The following is a 16,730-nucleotide window of genomic DNA, read 5'->3' on the forward strand; positions in this document are numbered from 1 at the left end:
CCATATGCACAAGCTGACACATGCATCCGGGGTTCAGTTGCAGTGGCTAAAGGGCCTTGCTCTATCTCTCACTCCCATAAATAAATAAATAAATAAAATATTTTAAAAGGTGGCTACTGGAGATCACCAAGCCTGATAAAACCTGGGGTCTAAAAGTGTAGTTTTCAAATTCATTGCCTTTACCAGGTACCTCTTCACTTTAAATGGAAAGAAATGGCCTGTTTAATGTGTGTATCTACCTCTGGGTAAAGTTTTGGACATCCTTTTGACAATTTTGAATAAATTTTCTAAGAAAAGTGGTTTTAAAAAATCAAGGCTACATTTAGCCCGTACCATTGGTTTAGCTATTTTACACTTAGGTAACCTTTACTGTGCATCTGAAGTCTCAGCCAGTGTTACGGGATACAACAGACGTGGCTGCTGCGGGAACGACGTGACCACCTCGTCTGTCCTGTGGTCAGAGCAGCTACCAACCTACAAAGTTAGCATGAATCCCACGCAGAGCATAGTCTCATCACCTACAACCCTCGTGATAAACCCCCTGGCTTCTTACCCTATCACTCTGCTACCTCACAGAAAATATGTAAGATATGTTTTTGCAAGTGTACATCTATTATGACCAGATAAAGTACACAAAATATGCATTGATACAATATGTACACACACTAGAACAGCGCCTGCACACATGCGTGTGCACACGTGCATGCACACCCTCACACCTGGCACACGCACACTCCTCTGTATTTTTCAGAAAACAAACATCGATCTGAGGATGCAGGGGCTGCTGGAGACGCTGCTGGGTGCTCTGCCAGTGGAAATCACGCTGTTGATACACCACGCTGTGCTCCCAGCTGCATACCTTTGCTTATCTGAAAAGCAATTCTAGACTCCTTTCAAACTGAAAAGAAGAAAATGCACGCTCCAAGCCAAGACTTAAAAAACAAAGCCAACATAAAAATACAAAGGGGGAAAAAAAGAAAAGAAAAGAAAACCAATGGGTGGAGACTGGCGCTGTCCAGCCCTGCCTGCCCTTTCGGCTAGCGACACCTAGAGCCCATTGGGAAGAGAAGGCTCACTTTGAAACCTCAATTTCAAGGCTTCAAGTCAGATTTCAGGCAAAGGGGGAAAAAGTGCAGCTTTTCTGTCTGCAATGCAGCTTGGTTTTCTCCCCCAAGACCCTTCATAACAGAATTCACTAGAATTCTTCACAAAGAAACTTTCCCTAAAAATTCCAGTTTCTCGTAGCAGATGTCCTTTCCTTCAGACTGGGCCCCGGAGTTTAGAGGTGTGCAGATCTTTGGCGTCTGCATCTAACCAGCGGAGTGTGGGGTGACGCCAGAGGCGAAGAAAGCCTGGTGGGAGGCCTGGCGGGTTGTGTGGCTCAGGGTGTGAACCACACATACAATTCTCACCTCTGTGAAACAAGCCTCACCATCAACAGCACAGCTGGTCACCACCACAGCCCACCTGGCTGTCTCTGGAAGAGCTGACAGTTGAGGGCCGTCCCAGAGAAGCCACTTCACCTACACACACACACACACACACACACACACACACACACACACACCTCTTGCTCCAAAGAAAGAGCAACCTACAAAGCAGTGTGTTCCAATTGCCCACGGGTCTCGTGGCCACGCCTCCTGTGGAGTTCAGAGAGGCCCTGCAAGGACGTGGGTGATGGCAGAACTCGGCTCCCAAGGGACCCAGGAAACTCCTCAACCCCACACACCTGCTGCTCCCTGAAGGCTGCACGGGCCCAGCCACACCTGGCTGCCTGGGATCTCACAGGGGTAGTCTTTCTCCCCCCATCCCCGCCAAGAACAGAAGGTTTTAGAGAAAAGCGACACTCCCCTCCCTGGAAGTCCTAAAAATGAACCCCAGTGAAGCGCTGCACTAGTGAAGTGATGGTTCAATGCAGCCCTGTCTGCAGCCGCTGGTACCCCGCGGGAGTCTTGGGTTACTAGGGAGATATGCAGATCCAGCTTATCTCTTTGGATGCTAGACTTGCAGCCAGAAGGGTGGGCATCTTCCAGGGAGAACTTCGAGGGAGCAGGCAAGAGTCAAGGTGGAGAGGCTGGCCCAGGGATCTCTGGTAACACTGCGCCTAGCGCCTCTCAGGGCAAACTGCTGGGCCTGGGCCTGGGGCAAGGGGCTGGGTTCCAAAGCTAGGACTTCTAACTTTATTCTGAAAACCAAACTAAACAAAACATTACAACCACAATCACTGAAGGTGGGGGCGAGCCTGGAGACAGCAAAAAGGTATTTGCGTCACGGGGCACAGTGCGGAGGCTAGGAGGGAGAGCTTGGGCGCATCCCAGTGACAGGTGGATGGAGGAGAACCTGGACTGGATGTTCCCTGAGCTTTAAGACGGACAATAAATAAATATAAACCGCGATCAACTCGTAAGCACGGAAGGTCTAAATCCGTCCTTGGGAGCCACAGCAGGCTGCGGTTACAGGAAGACGTCCACGCCGACTGCACACCCCAGCAGCGCAGCCCTCCCGAGCCCCGTTCGCTCCAGACACCAACTCCCGGCCGCCGCCACCAGAGACCAGCTCGGGACGGCGGTGACCGAGATCCCGGGGCCCAGGAGAGTGTTTGTGGGCGCCGGGGAGGAGGGAAGGGGGGAGGAGGGCACCCGAGGCCCGCGGCTCGGCCGAAGCCCCCCACCCACGCCCACGATGCTCTTACGTCCTCGTCGTCACCGTCGCTCCGCGCCTGGTACTGGAACCTGGGCCGGCCGCCCGCGCCGCCGCCGCCGCCGCCGCCGCCGCGCTCCCGGGGCGCCGCCGCCTGCGCCCTCGGCCCGAGGGTCTTGGCGCCGCCGTCCTCCTCGGGCCCCTGGCCACCCAGGAGGCGGCTGGCCTCCGGGGGCGCCGGGAAGGAGCGCGAGGTGTTGATCTTGCCCGTGAACCTCTGGTACAGCGAAGCCATCGGCCGCCGCGCGCGCTCTCGCCAGCCAGCTCGGGTGCTCCTTTAATCTCTCTCTCTCTCTCTCCCTCTCGCCTTCTCTTGGCTTCCCGCGCCCCTCCCCCTCCAGATGGAAAGAAAGAGAGAAGGAGAAAGGAGGCGGTGGGAAGACAGGCGAGCCCGCGGCGGCTCCTCCGCGCCGCGCGCCACTCGCAAGTCGCCGCCGGGCGACTCCGCCGGGCTCAGCCTCCTCCGCCCCCTCCCCGCGGCCGAGCGGGGCTCCAAGGGTGCGCTCGCCTTCTCGGCCTGCTCTCTCTATTTCTTTCTTTCTTTTTTTTTTTAAACTCCTTGCCACCGCTACGTTTAGTCTTACGGAAGAGATGGAAGGAAGGGAAAGAACCAAACACACGTCAAGAGAGGGATGCGCTTAGGCCCCAGAATTTGGCAATGCCTAGAGATGGGCGCACAGCCAGGCGAACCCCCAGGTCTCCGCCGAGGCCCCCCGCGGACTCCTCCTTCACTTTTCCGGCGAGGCTGGGGCTCTCGGCCTATGGGGGGACAGGTGGCGTCTGTGGAGGGGGCTGGGGCGCATGCAGGGTGCGCGGCGGGTCGTGGGTGCAGGACACGGTTGGGGGCGCTCCTGGCCCCGCGGTAGACGCGACGAGAGCGAGGGGTCTCCCCACGGCGGAGGTGGAACCGAGGGGTCCACCGTGTGTGGCTGATCTGTGCGCCTACCACTCCCAGGGGCTCCCTCGGGCTTTTCTTGTTCCCGCTTTGGCTAACTTGAAACAGCACCCGAAGACCCCTAGGAGGTTCGGACGCGAATAGGGCTGCGGGGCACCGGAGGCGCTGGGTGGGTGTGGGGGGCTGGTCTGTACGCAGGGGACTCGGGAGGGAGACGTGGGCTTCTGGTGGGCACACCTCCCGAGGTGCGCGGTTTCGCAAACATCTTCAGGATCACCGCCCGTCCCGGCAAGGACGGGAGCGCGAGCGGCCCGAGCTGGGCTGGAGGAGGCCTAGGGCCGGCCTGTGTGAGGCTCCCAACTCCAGCCTCCTCCTCTGTGGCACCTGGGCAGGCTGAGGCGCCTGGGATGCCAGCAACTTTCTCAAACCTTGCTCCGCCCCGAGCCCCCCACGGAGAGGTAGTGAAAGGGGCGCGTGACCCCCAAGGAGGCGCGCCTTTCCAGTCTTGCGGGGACTCTCTGCGGCGCAGTCAGGCGTGCTCCGGCGCCCCTGCGTGGAAGGACGCGCGCACTGCGCCTGGTTCTTTCCCTCCCTCCCTGCCTCCAGGAGCCTCGTCTTTCTTGAGCCTCTGGCTGCTCCTGGTCTTGGCTTTCCCTACCGTCCATTCCTCGTGGGGACCCTTCGCCCTCTGCTCCAGTCCTCTTTGAATAGGATGTGCCATCTCATCGTGAACGCCAGTGCGCAAGGCCTGAAACTGGAATGTGTGGGAACATATACCTGTCCCCTCCCAACCTTGAGGCCTGGAAGACCCAGTGGCTCTTCCTGTGGATTTCAGAGTCCTAGACCAGGCGGGGGGCACCACCCCCTTCCTTAGTCCTCTTGGCATCTCCTGGCATGCTGGTCCAAGACCCGAACGAGTCCTGCCGGGACCTCAGCTGTACGGAGGACCAGGAAGGAGACCCGCGGAGCTGAGAACTGATGATCATCACTTCCGCCTTCCCCCTCCCAAGCCCTCCAAGCAGAAGCCAGCTTCCATCTCATCTAAATTATGCCAGGCCAGGTCCACCCTCTGTTCCTCAGCCATTTCCCTCCATGAAGAAACTGTCATGAAAGTGCTCTAGAAACATCCACCCCTCGGCTGGGCAGATTGGCCAGTAGTTAAAGGCGATTGCATGCAAAGCTTGACGAACTGGGTTCAAATCCCCAGTACCCATGTAAAGCCAGATGCACAAAGTGACACATGCACCTGGATTTCATATGCAGTGGCAGGATACACCCATTCATATTCTGTCTCTCTGTCCCTCCCCCTCTCTCCAGAAGGCATCATGGTGCTGGAAAGAAGTGACAGGATTGCTCAGCACTGAAACATCTCTATCCTTCCAAGGCTCAGGGTCCATTGTGGAAGAGGGGGTGGAAAATGTAAGAGCCAATGGACTCCTTACAACGTGCTCCCCCCACACACACACAAAATGTCCTGGATGTCCATGACCTCACAGTGCCTGACACTACCTACACAAGACCGTCATCATAGGAGGAAAAGATCATCACATCAAAATAAAAGAGAGACTGATTGAGAGGGGGAGGGGATATGATGGAGAATGGAAAGTGGGGGGGGGGAAGAGGGCATTACAATGGGATATTGTTTACAATCATGGAAGTTGTTAATTAAAAAAAGTTGAAAAGAATATATTTTTAAAACTCTCCCCTTACAGCAAGTGTACACACAAATTAAACCACCATTCCTATAGCTCCATGGCTCACTGAATGAGAGACACAGCCCAGAGAGTCTGGGGTGGAAGAGCTTCACACATCCCGTGGCACCCTTAAGACCCAGGAACAATTCTAAGGGCGCAGGGCGAAATTAAGAGCCATCTTGGTTTACGTGAACAGCCCATTGACCCCAGCTGTGCTTGGAAGGAAGACACTCCCGCCTAGCAGCCCTGGAAGCAAACTCCTCGTGTTCACATTTCCTGAGCTGGACTTCCTGCCATCTCTGATGCTGTTTGGGTCTTGATTAGTGTACGTGAAACATAGATGGATAGTTTATACAACAATAAGATTTGTCACTGCCATCTGAAAGCGGAAGCTTCTCTAACCAAAAGTGAGTGCAGCATTAATGTATGGGCATAAGCATAGGTATGGTGGGCATAACAACCCCATGTAGCCAAACCACAGAAATATATTCTTCCCATGGGCTTATGCTCTTCCCAGCCATAGGTTTTCAGTATGGAACATAAGCTCCCTCCCACGGAGAATTCCCTCCCATGGAGCAGGCCTCAAATCTAACGGAAAGCACTACAGACACGCCATCATTGCTCTGGTGGACACATCTTGCCTGCAGGTCATCTGTACTTTGTAGGGTTCACCTTTCTCTTCCAGCAGCACATGGCACCTTCCAGCAGCACAGCCTCATTTCAGATGACTGCTGGAGTGGGGAAACGCAAAACCTTTTTTTTGTCAAGGTGCTGCGAAGAAGTGACAGTTGGGTGGCCAGCGCTAAATGAGATATCTCTATCAAACCCTCCAGTGGCTCAGGGACTCTAGGTGGAAAGAACGTAAGAGCCCAAGGATGGGTGAGTGCTCTGGAATGCTGTCTTCCAGACACAAAGAGGTCATTGCATTCATGACCTCACAGTGATTTTGGTTACCTACACAAGACCCACACAATATTGGGCAAATCAATAGGTTGTTGTGGATGATGAAGGAGGGCAAATAAATAAAATAAAAGTGGTAATAGTAGGAAAGAAGAGGATTCAGCGGAGTGGGATGGAAGTGGGCAAGAAAGGGTGGCAGGACGGGATTATATGAATGCTTAAATAAAATTTTAACTTTAATTATAAAATAAGATTCCATACAATACTAATACATGTGACCCAAATGTAGCAATTCTATAGATTCTACTACACAATGCCTCGCAGACAGGTGCCTGGTAACAATCATAGGTTGAAAAACTGCTTCTGCCCAATGACAAATTCAACATTACCCTGATGTAGAAGCCCCGGGCCTTGCTTGGAAAACTCACTTTCTCTAGTGAGCCTGTAGGTATTCAAGTTATAATGAGATCAAAGTTTACAGTCTGGCTAAATTGCTCTGAATTTGTATGTCATTTCTATTTTAAGTTTATTTGTAAAGTCAAAAACTATAAATCTCAAACTATCAGGGAAAGAGTTATAGTAAAATAAAAAAGTCTAGTTGGGCGTGGTGGCGCACACCTTTAATCCCAGCACTTGGGAGGCAGAGGTAGGAGGATCACTGTGAGTTCAAGGCCAGCCTGAGCCTACATAGTAAATTCCACGTCATCCTGGGCTAGAGTGAGACACTACCTCTAAAAAACAAAATAAATAAATAATAATTCTCTAGAGGAGCAAATCTGAAAGTGAAGCAGGAGAGATGGAGGGAGGGGAGGAAGGAAGGAAAGAGCCAGAGCCCAGCAGGGTAGGGTCAGGTGTGAAAGGAAATAGAAGGTTGAGGACCAGAGTGAGAGCAGCCTGTGTAAAAGACATACCTCAGTGCACTCTGGGTAGAGGCTATGAACTGAGTTACACACTTAGCCGGCTGGGAAGATGGCTCAGTAGTTAAATATGCTTGCTTGCAAAGCCTGCCAGCCAGGGTTCAATTTCCAAATCACCCCCATAAACTGGACACACAAGTGGTGCAAGTGCCTGGTGTGTGTGTGCAGCGGCAAGAGGTGCGCCTGCACACACACACACACGCGTGCGCACACATACACATACACAAATAAAAATTAATAAAAAAATAATTTGGCTACTTTTTTTCCCACTTTGCACAATAAGCAAAATGTTCCCAGCACGTTTATTTTTATATGTGTGTGCTTATGTTTCGGTAGGCGCACATGTGTGAAACATGCATGTTGCATGTGTGTGAGTGTGCGGGCCAGAGGACAAGCGTGGCACTCATTCCTCAGGAGCACTGTTCTTTTTGTTTTTGAGAGGAGGGTCTCTCATTGCTTGGAGTTCGATAGGGTACACTGGCTGGTCCATAAGCACCAAGGAGCCTTCTGTCTGCGTGTCCAGGGTGCTGGGTTCCAGGCACCCTCCACCATGCCTGGCGTTCTCGCGCGGGTCCTGAGGGTGAAACTCGGGTTCCCATGGCCCATAGGCAAGCACCTCTCCTAGCTGGGTCCTAAGGGATGTGTGAGATGGTGAAGATGGACATGTTTCTGAAGTCCGCCGAGACAGCGTAAGCAGCTGGCTAGATATGGTGCTCATCATACGTAATTCACTAAACTCTTGCCTCTAAACCCCCACCAAGGAAGGAAGAAGATGTCCTGAGGAGCAATAAGAGACAAAGGCACTTCAGTCTAGGTGAGTATGTCAGGCAGAAAGGCCAGCACTACCCTGCACTCTACTTGGCGTCCAACATTTTATTTGGGGAAAAGAAAAAAAATAAAATAAAATAAAATAAAATAAAAAACTTTTACAACCCAGGAAAAAATTGAGGTAAAACTTTTTGACTAGAAGGATAAGCCTGAAGATTAAACTGTGTTGGAATAGGTGAAGAAAGTCAGTTTGAGAATACTTGGTAGACTATTTCACGTGAAGATGATGACTCCTCAAGACGACTAAACAAAACAGTGTCCCCGCCCATTGTTCTTTCTAGTTTCTCACGATTGCCTCTCCTTCCATATGAAGGAAAGACGCTGCGTACTCTCCCTGGAACCAGTTTACTAGCACATATGGTGAGTCACTGAACCCAGCAGGTGCTGCACGAGATGGTGGTGTCATTTTCAAACTGACAATAAGGGGGACTTCGTGGTCCATCATTCTGACTTAGTACCAAGACCTTCAAAGTCAAGAGCTATGCTTTAATCTCCCAGTCACACCCGGCTCTGCACGCTAGCCCTGACATTGTTAAACTGCCCTAAAAACTGCGTGTTTTTTACACACAGTTCAAAACACGTACACAACCCACTAGAGTCACAGACATGTGGGAAACTGGCACAAGTGTTCAAATCTGTGGCTGGGTAAGATTAGCAGCCATTGATTCAACCAAACGCTGGTGTCAACATTGCTCAGATGGTTTCCCCTCAGCCCCATGAAGGGCTGTCCCCACCTCCGCATATCCCCTCTGGGTCTCCACCTCTCCCCTCTGTGGTCCACCATAACCCACTTCCTCTTTTTATCCCATTTCCTTTCTTTACTTTCTTCCTTCTTTCTTTTCCCTTCCTATGTATACATGCATACATAAATGCATACATACATATAATTTCATTATATCTACACATGCATATTCTCTAAAAACTTCATATTGCCTGAATAGCTATAAAATTTCTATTTTCTTATAATATCAATGCCTCAGAAGTCAGCCAGGTAATGGCTTCTCCTAGAAAAGGATTCACTTCTGTGGTTGCATATTTGCTGTTTACGTGACGATGCATCCCTAAAACTTGGGAGTTTGAGAGTGTGCATTGTGGCAGAGTCTGAGGTTCTTCTCTCCCTGGAGATCGTCCAAACACATCATGGGGTCTCTGATCTATCCCTTCACCGGTCTCTCCAGGTTGGATTTGACTGGCTCTGAGTTCTGCTATTGAAATGCCCTAAGTTGCCTGCAGCTCAGACCACACACTTCCTGGGCCCCTGAGAATGAGTTAAATCTGCTTCCTTTAATTTCGAAGAGACATGAAGGGGCCTCTGCACTTTGGTGCTTTCAGTTTTCCCTGGGGGGAGGCAATGGCAGTGACATGGAGGAGAGCAGGCTCCTGCATGTCCTCTCTGGGCTCCTCTCTAGGGTCCACTGACAGCATCCCAAAGGTCTGCATCCGGTAGTCCTGCTTGAGTATGGCTAGCTGTAGCAGGGTGAGCGACTTGGGCATTAGCATAGGTTCAGACTGACCCTGGGGCCGTCTGCATCAGGCCACTCTAGGACTCTCAGGCTTCGGTGTGGACAGGAGAAAGGAGAGCTGAGCCGATTCATAAGATCCCACCGTGCATGCCACACTTTGCGACAGGCTGAAGGGATGTTATGCAGAGTGGAAAAACCTTACTTCATTGAAGTGACTGTGGCCTCAAAGAAAGGATGCATGCCAAGGAAGGGCTGTAGGACTAAGGCCAGGGAGGGCTAAGAGGGCGCGGGATGCCACCTTACCTGAAAAGGTAAAGCTGGTCTGCCACAGACAACAAGATCAGCCCAGCAAGGTGGCCTCCGTCCAAGCCCAGGGCGTGCTCGGATCTCTTCGTCAACAACACGTGGCTCGAGGAGGACAGAAGGAGGCTGGATTTCCCTCATCAGCCAAGAAAGGCTGAGAGGCTTCGAGGACACAGCCAGATGCCACATCTCTATGGGTCAGGCTTCAATATATGCAGGCTGCTTCTGGGAAAGCCACTTGACCAAATTTGAAAAGGTCTTCTAAGAATGTCCCAGTCACAGGTGGTGGCCCAGGCCTGCGTTACCAGCACTTGGGAAGTAGAAGCAACATCTTGAGTTTAAGGCTATCCTGGGAGATTATCTACCTCTCTCTTTCTCTCTCTCAAGACTGTTTCACAATAATAATAGTTACCTTTCCCTTTTTAACCCGTGTAAAAACTGTCCCAACCAAGTTAATTCCTTGGAGTTGGGCACTGTCTGGGGAAAACATCATTGTAAATAATCAGCCAGTGGCCAAGGCCCAAGCAGAAAGCAAGCAGGCACCATGGGCAGAAGTGCACACTGGCCACGTGCCGATGGCAGAAGTCCCGGACATGTAGCCGCAGTCTGAGCTTCCCAAACTTCCAAGACCACAGTCCAGTTGAACGCGCATGACCTCACCACAAGGGCCCTGTGATTCATCTTAGGTGTAAGCTATAACTTCCCTATTCAAGGCCACGGCAGTTTGGCTCACTCCTCACTAGCATCAAGGACACATCCCTTACCTGACCCACTGACTTTGACCCCGTGCCTGACATCAGAGTGGAGATGGATGGGCACAATGTAGGCAGAACCTTGGCAGGTACGTGCAGTTCCAGCTGGCTTCTGCACTCTGGAAATGTGCCCTCAGGAAATATGCCCTAGATAGCCACTGCCACTTTGGCCTGAACCCAGGGTAGACCCACTAAGCCACAGTTCATCAGTGGGAATCTGGGTCTTTGGATACATGATTGTTGTATTGACCACAGCATTTGCAGGTGATCTGCTATAAAGCCTGTTAGATCATTAGGCAGCGGAGGCAAACCCAGGCCCATGTGTGAGTCAGGGTGGAGCCTCGCCGTGTCTCCCTTCCTTGTTCGCGGCGTGCCTGCTGCTCTGCTGTGTCCTCGTCGTCCTGGGTTCTATGGAAGGAGGGACAAGCTGGACTGCTCCTACACTGGCACAGATTCCAGTCACAGCCCCGGGAGAGTCACTGCCGCTGTGGGTGACCAGACGGATGTCGGTGACCTCTGGTGAAGAGACGCAGCGTTTTCCACTTCTGGCTCATTTTGGTGCATTTGCAGCTCTGCTAGTTTTATCAGACAAGGCCTGCCCGCAACCGTCGGAGCCTGCTGCGCCCGTCCAAGGCCCGGCTTGTTAGGGCAGGAACGCTGGGCGCCGTCGCCTCCTAGGCAGGGCGTTGAGCTGAGCTCCTCCTGGACCAGCAGGGTAAGGTTTCTCTGGGGACAGGTGAGGAAGAGGAATTCTGCCTGGCCTATGGAAACTGAGCCCTAGGGCGAGGAGCCAGAAGCCTGAGCGATAACCAGCTCTCTGTGTGAGGTGTGCACAATTAAGGCCTAAAGACAAAGGGTACTGAGGCCACCAAAGCCCCTTGAAAGACTCCTCTGATGCCCCCCTTTCCCAGTGCATGGCTCATTCTTTCAGAGCACTGACAAGGGTTTCCCCAGAGGGGATGAGGTTTTATGAATGCAAAAAGAAAGCTCCTTCCTTCCTGGAACAAGGCTTATCTTAGCAGTTTCTTCAGAGTCACAGAGGACACATCTGGATGATGCTTTCTTCCCCCTTTGGCCTATTGCTAATGACCAGCTCAGGAAGAAGGCCATGGCCATGGGGCTGGAGAGATGGCTTAGCGGTTAAGCGCTTGCCTGTGAAGCCTAAGGACTCCAGTTTGAGGTTCGATTCCCCAGGACCCACGTTAGCCAGATGCACAAGGGGTGCACGTGTCTGGAATTTGTTTGAAATGGCTGGAGGCCCTGGCATGTCCATTCTCTCTCTCTCTCTCTCTACCTCTTTCTCTCTCTGTCTGTCACTCTCAAATAAATAAACGAAAAATTAAAAAAAAATTAAAAAAGAAGACCGTGGCCAAAAAAGAATTGTCCACTATGGTGCAAGGTCAGACAGCAGAGCTCAGAGACACTCTGACATTGTTCCTTAGCAAAGAGCTGCTCCGGTCTTGACAGAATATATGCAATTTGGCAGCAGAACTCTGTGGACCAAGTAGGGTGGGGGAACTGACTTTCAGAAACCAATTCCATTAAAATCCCTCAGTGCCTCTGCCTTGGACTCATTGCTTATTTAATGCAATAAAAATACCTGTTCTTAATTAAAAATCAATAAAGTTAATAAACATTTAAGTTGAAAACTGACTTTTATGAACTTAATTTTCCTGAACCTACTCCTTTAAAGCACATTAAAATGTTCATTATAAAATCCATTTTATTTTATTTTTTACCATCACTTAAGATTTCCTCCAAATCCCCATAGAATATCTGGACAGAGTAGAAAATGGGTTGGGTTGCTCAGGGAAGTTTGCAGAAGAGGAGGCAGAAAGATTGCTAGAGCCACAAGTTGGGACATTTTGCACAGAGACATTGCCTCTCCCCCATAACTGACAGCTGCCCCCATAATGCATGACCCACAATCCCCATGGGTTTGACCTTTGTTCCCAATGAGGAAGATCTCTTCAGAAAAGGGGCAGGGAGAAGAGATAGGATGGTGCCAACATGTGTTGTTTACATACGAAATATGTCCATATCTAATAAAACTAAATTTTAAAAATGGGCTGGTATCATTTGGCTTCCCTTGATTTTGAACACATTGTGTGTCTCGCAGCACATGGCCACCATTAAAAGTTAAAAAACATCCATGTGCACTAGACAGAGTCAAAGGAGAGTGCCAGGTGCAGCCCTGGTCACCCATCTATGTCCTCAGCCTCAGGAACAAACACAAGAGATGTCCATCCAGAGTCCGACTCTGGACTGTACGTGGGTGTGTCTGACAGACGAGACAGTGGACTCTCGTTAATGAAAACAGATCACATTAAGAGCCATAAAACTGTAATGAGCTTGCCCGTTCGCTTCTCGTGGGTAATTCAATTCCTGCAGACTGTAAGACCATCAACTCCACTCTACTCAGTGCTGAATGATTTTCTTTGTGTAAAGGTTAAAATAGGTTTGTCTATACAACTAATTGCATTTCAAATCATAGTAATCTGGAACTCAGGAAAGTAATTCCCCTTACAATTACTTATATTTATATTTTGCTTGACAGGTAAACAGAAATTGCCTGTTGGCTAAATAAATCCATTAGTTCTATAAACCTGCAATTTGAACAGCTCTTTGCCTCGTTCAACAACACAAGCTTTGACTTTCAGCTACAATAGGGTAAGGTGGGCCCCATGTGTTTCCTAGGTTGTGCTTGAGTCCCTGATAGGCCCCATTACCTCAGCCCTCTGCAATGCACCCACAATCACTGCCATTACATCTCTTTATAGCCCAATAATACCCGAATTGCATCACTTATACAGAGCTTTTTCCATCTCCACGGGGAAAGTTGGATAAATTAATGCTTTCAAAGGACTTTGAAGGATGTCTCAGCCTCTCTGAAGCAGAAGAGGAAGTTGAATAAGGCTTTAGTTACACCCGCCTTTCAGAATTCTTTCTTTTATTTCTTTCGGGGCTGAGATACCATCCACAGTCAAGTTCACCTCCAAATGAGATGGAAATGGCTGGTTGTGACCTCCAAGAATGCTGGGTTTCCGAATTGAGAGAGTCAAATCCATAAGTCTCTTTCTTGAGTAGGCAATTTCCTTGAATAACATAAAATTATCAGATACAAAATATGCAGTGGGAGAGAGTACAGAAATCAAGGGTTTTCTAAGATGAAGCACAGGACTTTGAAATGCTGTCTGGTTATGCCCCAGGCCTTCAGGTGGCACAAGCCCACAACCACGGGTCCTGTCACAGGAAGCTGGAGCAGACACTAGCCTAACATTTTAGCCACTGACTCCATCTCTATTATATTAAGCCAACCAAAAACCAATGTGAATGTGAGGCTCTGATGCCACAGGCAGCTACTGGTCCTTGGGACAGCAGCCTGCTTGGATTTCTCCAGGTGATAAAAACCTGCCGATCAGGACAATGGCACTCAACTGCAGAGTATCCTGTGGGTAGGCCACACTCCACCTGCCATTTCTATTCTGACTTGAGTGGAAAGATCCAGTCTCCTAAGCCAATTCGCGTAGCTACAGGAGGAGACAGGGAGAAAGTGACTCACACTCTTCTCTCTGCTACTGATGTCCTTGATCTTTGAGAAAATAAATCCATCACCAAGTTCAATGCAATTCTAGCTCTCGGATCCTCTTGGGGAAACCTTTATGTTGCTAGCCTTTGCCAGTCACTGACTTGTAACTTCTGGTTCACAGAAAGCATCTTGTGTCCACTTTCCTCCTTGGAATTGGTCAGACTTAATGTCTTAAGGCTTGGCAGTGAGTTCTATCAAGACCCCTCCTCTTATTTTTCCTCCACTGAACAGTAATGCTGGGTGGATAGTGCACGGGTGCTCAGGAAAAGCACTTTATACATTTATAGCTGTATAGCCCCGTGGCCCTAAAGAGGTTCCTAAGAGGTCACCTTTGACCTGGTGTCAGGAAAGCTGGTTAGAACTCAGGACATCAATGCCACTGTGGGTGAAGCTGCAAAGCGGCAGCATTGAATGGTGGGGCCAGCGAACAGCAGGCCACACACGTGCAATCGGGATGAGGACCAAGAGAATGGAAAAGCCTCTGGCCCAGATAAATACATGTGGAATTTTCCGCTCAGCATATCTGAGAAGAAACCAATTTTGTAGCATGCACATACACTTAATACTGTTTCACAAAGAAGTTGCATTTTGGAATTCCACATGAGAGAGACAACACAGTTCGATGCTTAAGGCCTTTACCTTGGATGTGGATTTTGTCCCAATGTGACGGTCCAGTTCCGCTGTCCACTGGATCAGATCAGAAGTCAAGTTAGACTCAAGTAAGAAAGACTCAAGGTTCATCTGTGAGCGTTCCCAAGGAGGATGCATCTGAGGGAGCACAGGCCTTTCTAGTGGTGGACTATGCACAACCAAGGAGCTCCAGGGGACACTGACCCTTTTGCCTGGCTGCCTAAGCTACGCCCTGGCTGCTACCCTTTGTGGGCCTGGGAAGCCAGCTCCCTCGGCCTTCCAGCATGCACCGAAGACCAGCAGCTCTGCAGGCCCCCTGTACCAGACTGGGTCGACTCAGGCCTCCAGCCATGAGGACTGAGCCGCCAGGTTCTTCAGCGTGCCAGCGTGCAGGCAGCTGTTCTTTGGACTGCCCAGTGGTGATTATATCAGATAATCCAGTAGCTCCCTTAATACTAACATCATCCTACTGGTTCTGTTTCTCCAGAGGTCGCTGACTAAAGCACACGTTGTTCGCATTTGCTGGCCCTGTGTGCGGGAAAGGGGCAGCCACGAGGCAGATTCCACGACCACACAGTCTGTTTCAGTGACCCCACGGTGTGGGACAAGGCAAGCGGAATGACAGGCCCGTGGGACGGGCTCCCTGTGTCCTGAAGGCCGTCTTGGTGGTTCAGACTCCTGTTCTCTGCTGTAGGCTTTCTCCCAGAGGAGGAAAGCAAGGCGGGGAAGAGCAGGGAACCCCCCTCACCTCCCCTGGGTTTCTCACTCCTTTCTTCCGGTGCTTCTCTTCCCACCTTACCCACCAACAGCCTCCCGTTGCGGCCCCTCTCCCCTTTTCATGTGGACGACCCTTGGATAAATCCAATCAACTGCATACACAAAAGGAGCAAGAATAGAAGGCAGAGGTAAAAAATCAAGAGTCTTGTAAAAGCACGGGTTCTCTCTCCAGGAGCACCATGTGGGCTGGATGTGGCCACCTGAGGGCGCTGTGGGCGTTCAGAAAGGCAAGCTCACTCAGACTTGGAGCCCTGACTGCCCTTCATTCTGACAGCCCATGCCTGTGTCCAATTCATGGCTTGGACAGTCACAAGGCAGTGAGAAGACTTCTCTTTCCTGTGAAAAGAAAGACCGCTGGCCTACAAATGTTTGCCATGCTGTCAGAAATGCTAAATTCAAGTCATGAAATGAGCCTCGATTTGCTTTCTTGTTTACTGAAGAGTCAAATGTTCCAAGAGGAGGGGGAGGGCCGATTGCCTTAATTGGCCCTCATCATGAGTATTATATAATTGGGTACAAGTGCAAAGAACGTGTGCATCAGAGGAGCTCAAGGTCACTTTTGGTCTTGTTTCATCCTCTGGGCCATTGGTGGGTGGACTGAAGGAAGCACGGGGAAGCGAGGTGGCCACTGGAGAAGTTGGTGGTGGACCTGGTTTAAAACGGGCCCTACTGAGCCTGGACTGGATTATTACCCCATCACTTCCTTCTTACAGAATTAAAAAAAGCAAATCTTGGGCTGGAGATATGGTTAAGGAGCTTGCGTGTGAAATCTAAGGGCCCAGGTTCAATTCCCCAGCACCCACGTAAGCCAGATATACAAGGTGGCACAGGCATCTGGAGTTCACTTGCAGTGCCTGGAAACCCTGGTGCATACGTTCTCTCTTTCTGTCTGCCTCTTCCTCTCTGTTTAGCCCTCTCTCCCCAATAAATGAGAAGCAAATCCCAAGGGAAGAGATTGTCCCCCGCCCCCTGAGAGCTGACAGAGCGCTAACATCCTGAGACAATGGAAACTGTGTTCAGGACCTGGGAGAGCGGCCGTGCTGCCAATGTTAAGAAGGTGTCAGAGACTTGGGCTCCTACCGGAATCTTTCTGAGTGCAATCCGGCGCTGCAAAACCCCTAGGAGTCTCCCTTGAGCTTGTCTGTCATTGCGATGAGTCATTCCATAGCACATGGCAGAAAGCTGTGAGACTGAATTTCCAAGTGGCACAATCACTATCCTAGTCCTGTTTCAAAGCCAAGCTCAAAAATGGATTTGAGGGCTGAGGCATTGGCTCTGTGGA

The 16,730-nt window shown here is 50.5% G+C and overlaps 1 protein-coding gene across 2 annotated transcripts in view; it reads right to left on the reverse strand.

The window, feature by feature from the left end:
- The window catches only part of Dpp6 (dipeptidyl peptidase like 6), an 802,942-nt gene that overhangs the window by 659,237 nt on the left and 126,975 nt on the right, over positions 1–16,730 (reverse strand). Inside the window, exon 1 of one of the 2 annotated variants that reach the window (XM_045160236.1) lies at positions 2,693–2,950. The exons of the other annotated variant lie outside the window; for it this stretch is intronic. Coding sequence (XP_045016171.1) covers positions 2,693–2,935 — 243 coding nt within the window. The 5' untranslated portion in view covers positions 2,936–2,950. Of the gene's footprint in view, positions 1–2,692; positions 2,951–16,730 lie in introns of those variants that run through there. 2 annotated transcript variants of the gene reach the window in all.

Source organism: Jaculus jaculus, chromosome 10, assembly GCF_020740685.1.
Source record: "Jaculus jaculus isolate mJacJac1 chromosome 10, mJacJac1.mat.Y.cur, whole genome shotgun sequence".
Taxonomy (NCBI): Eukaryota; Metazoa; Chordata; class Mammalia; order Rodentia; family Dipodidae; genus Jaculus; species Jaculus jaculus.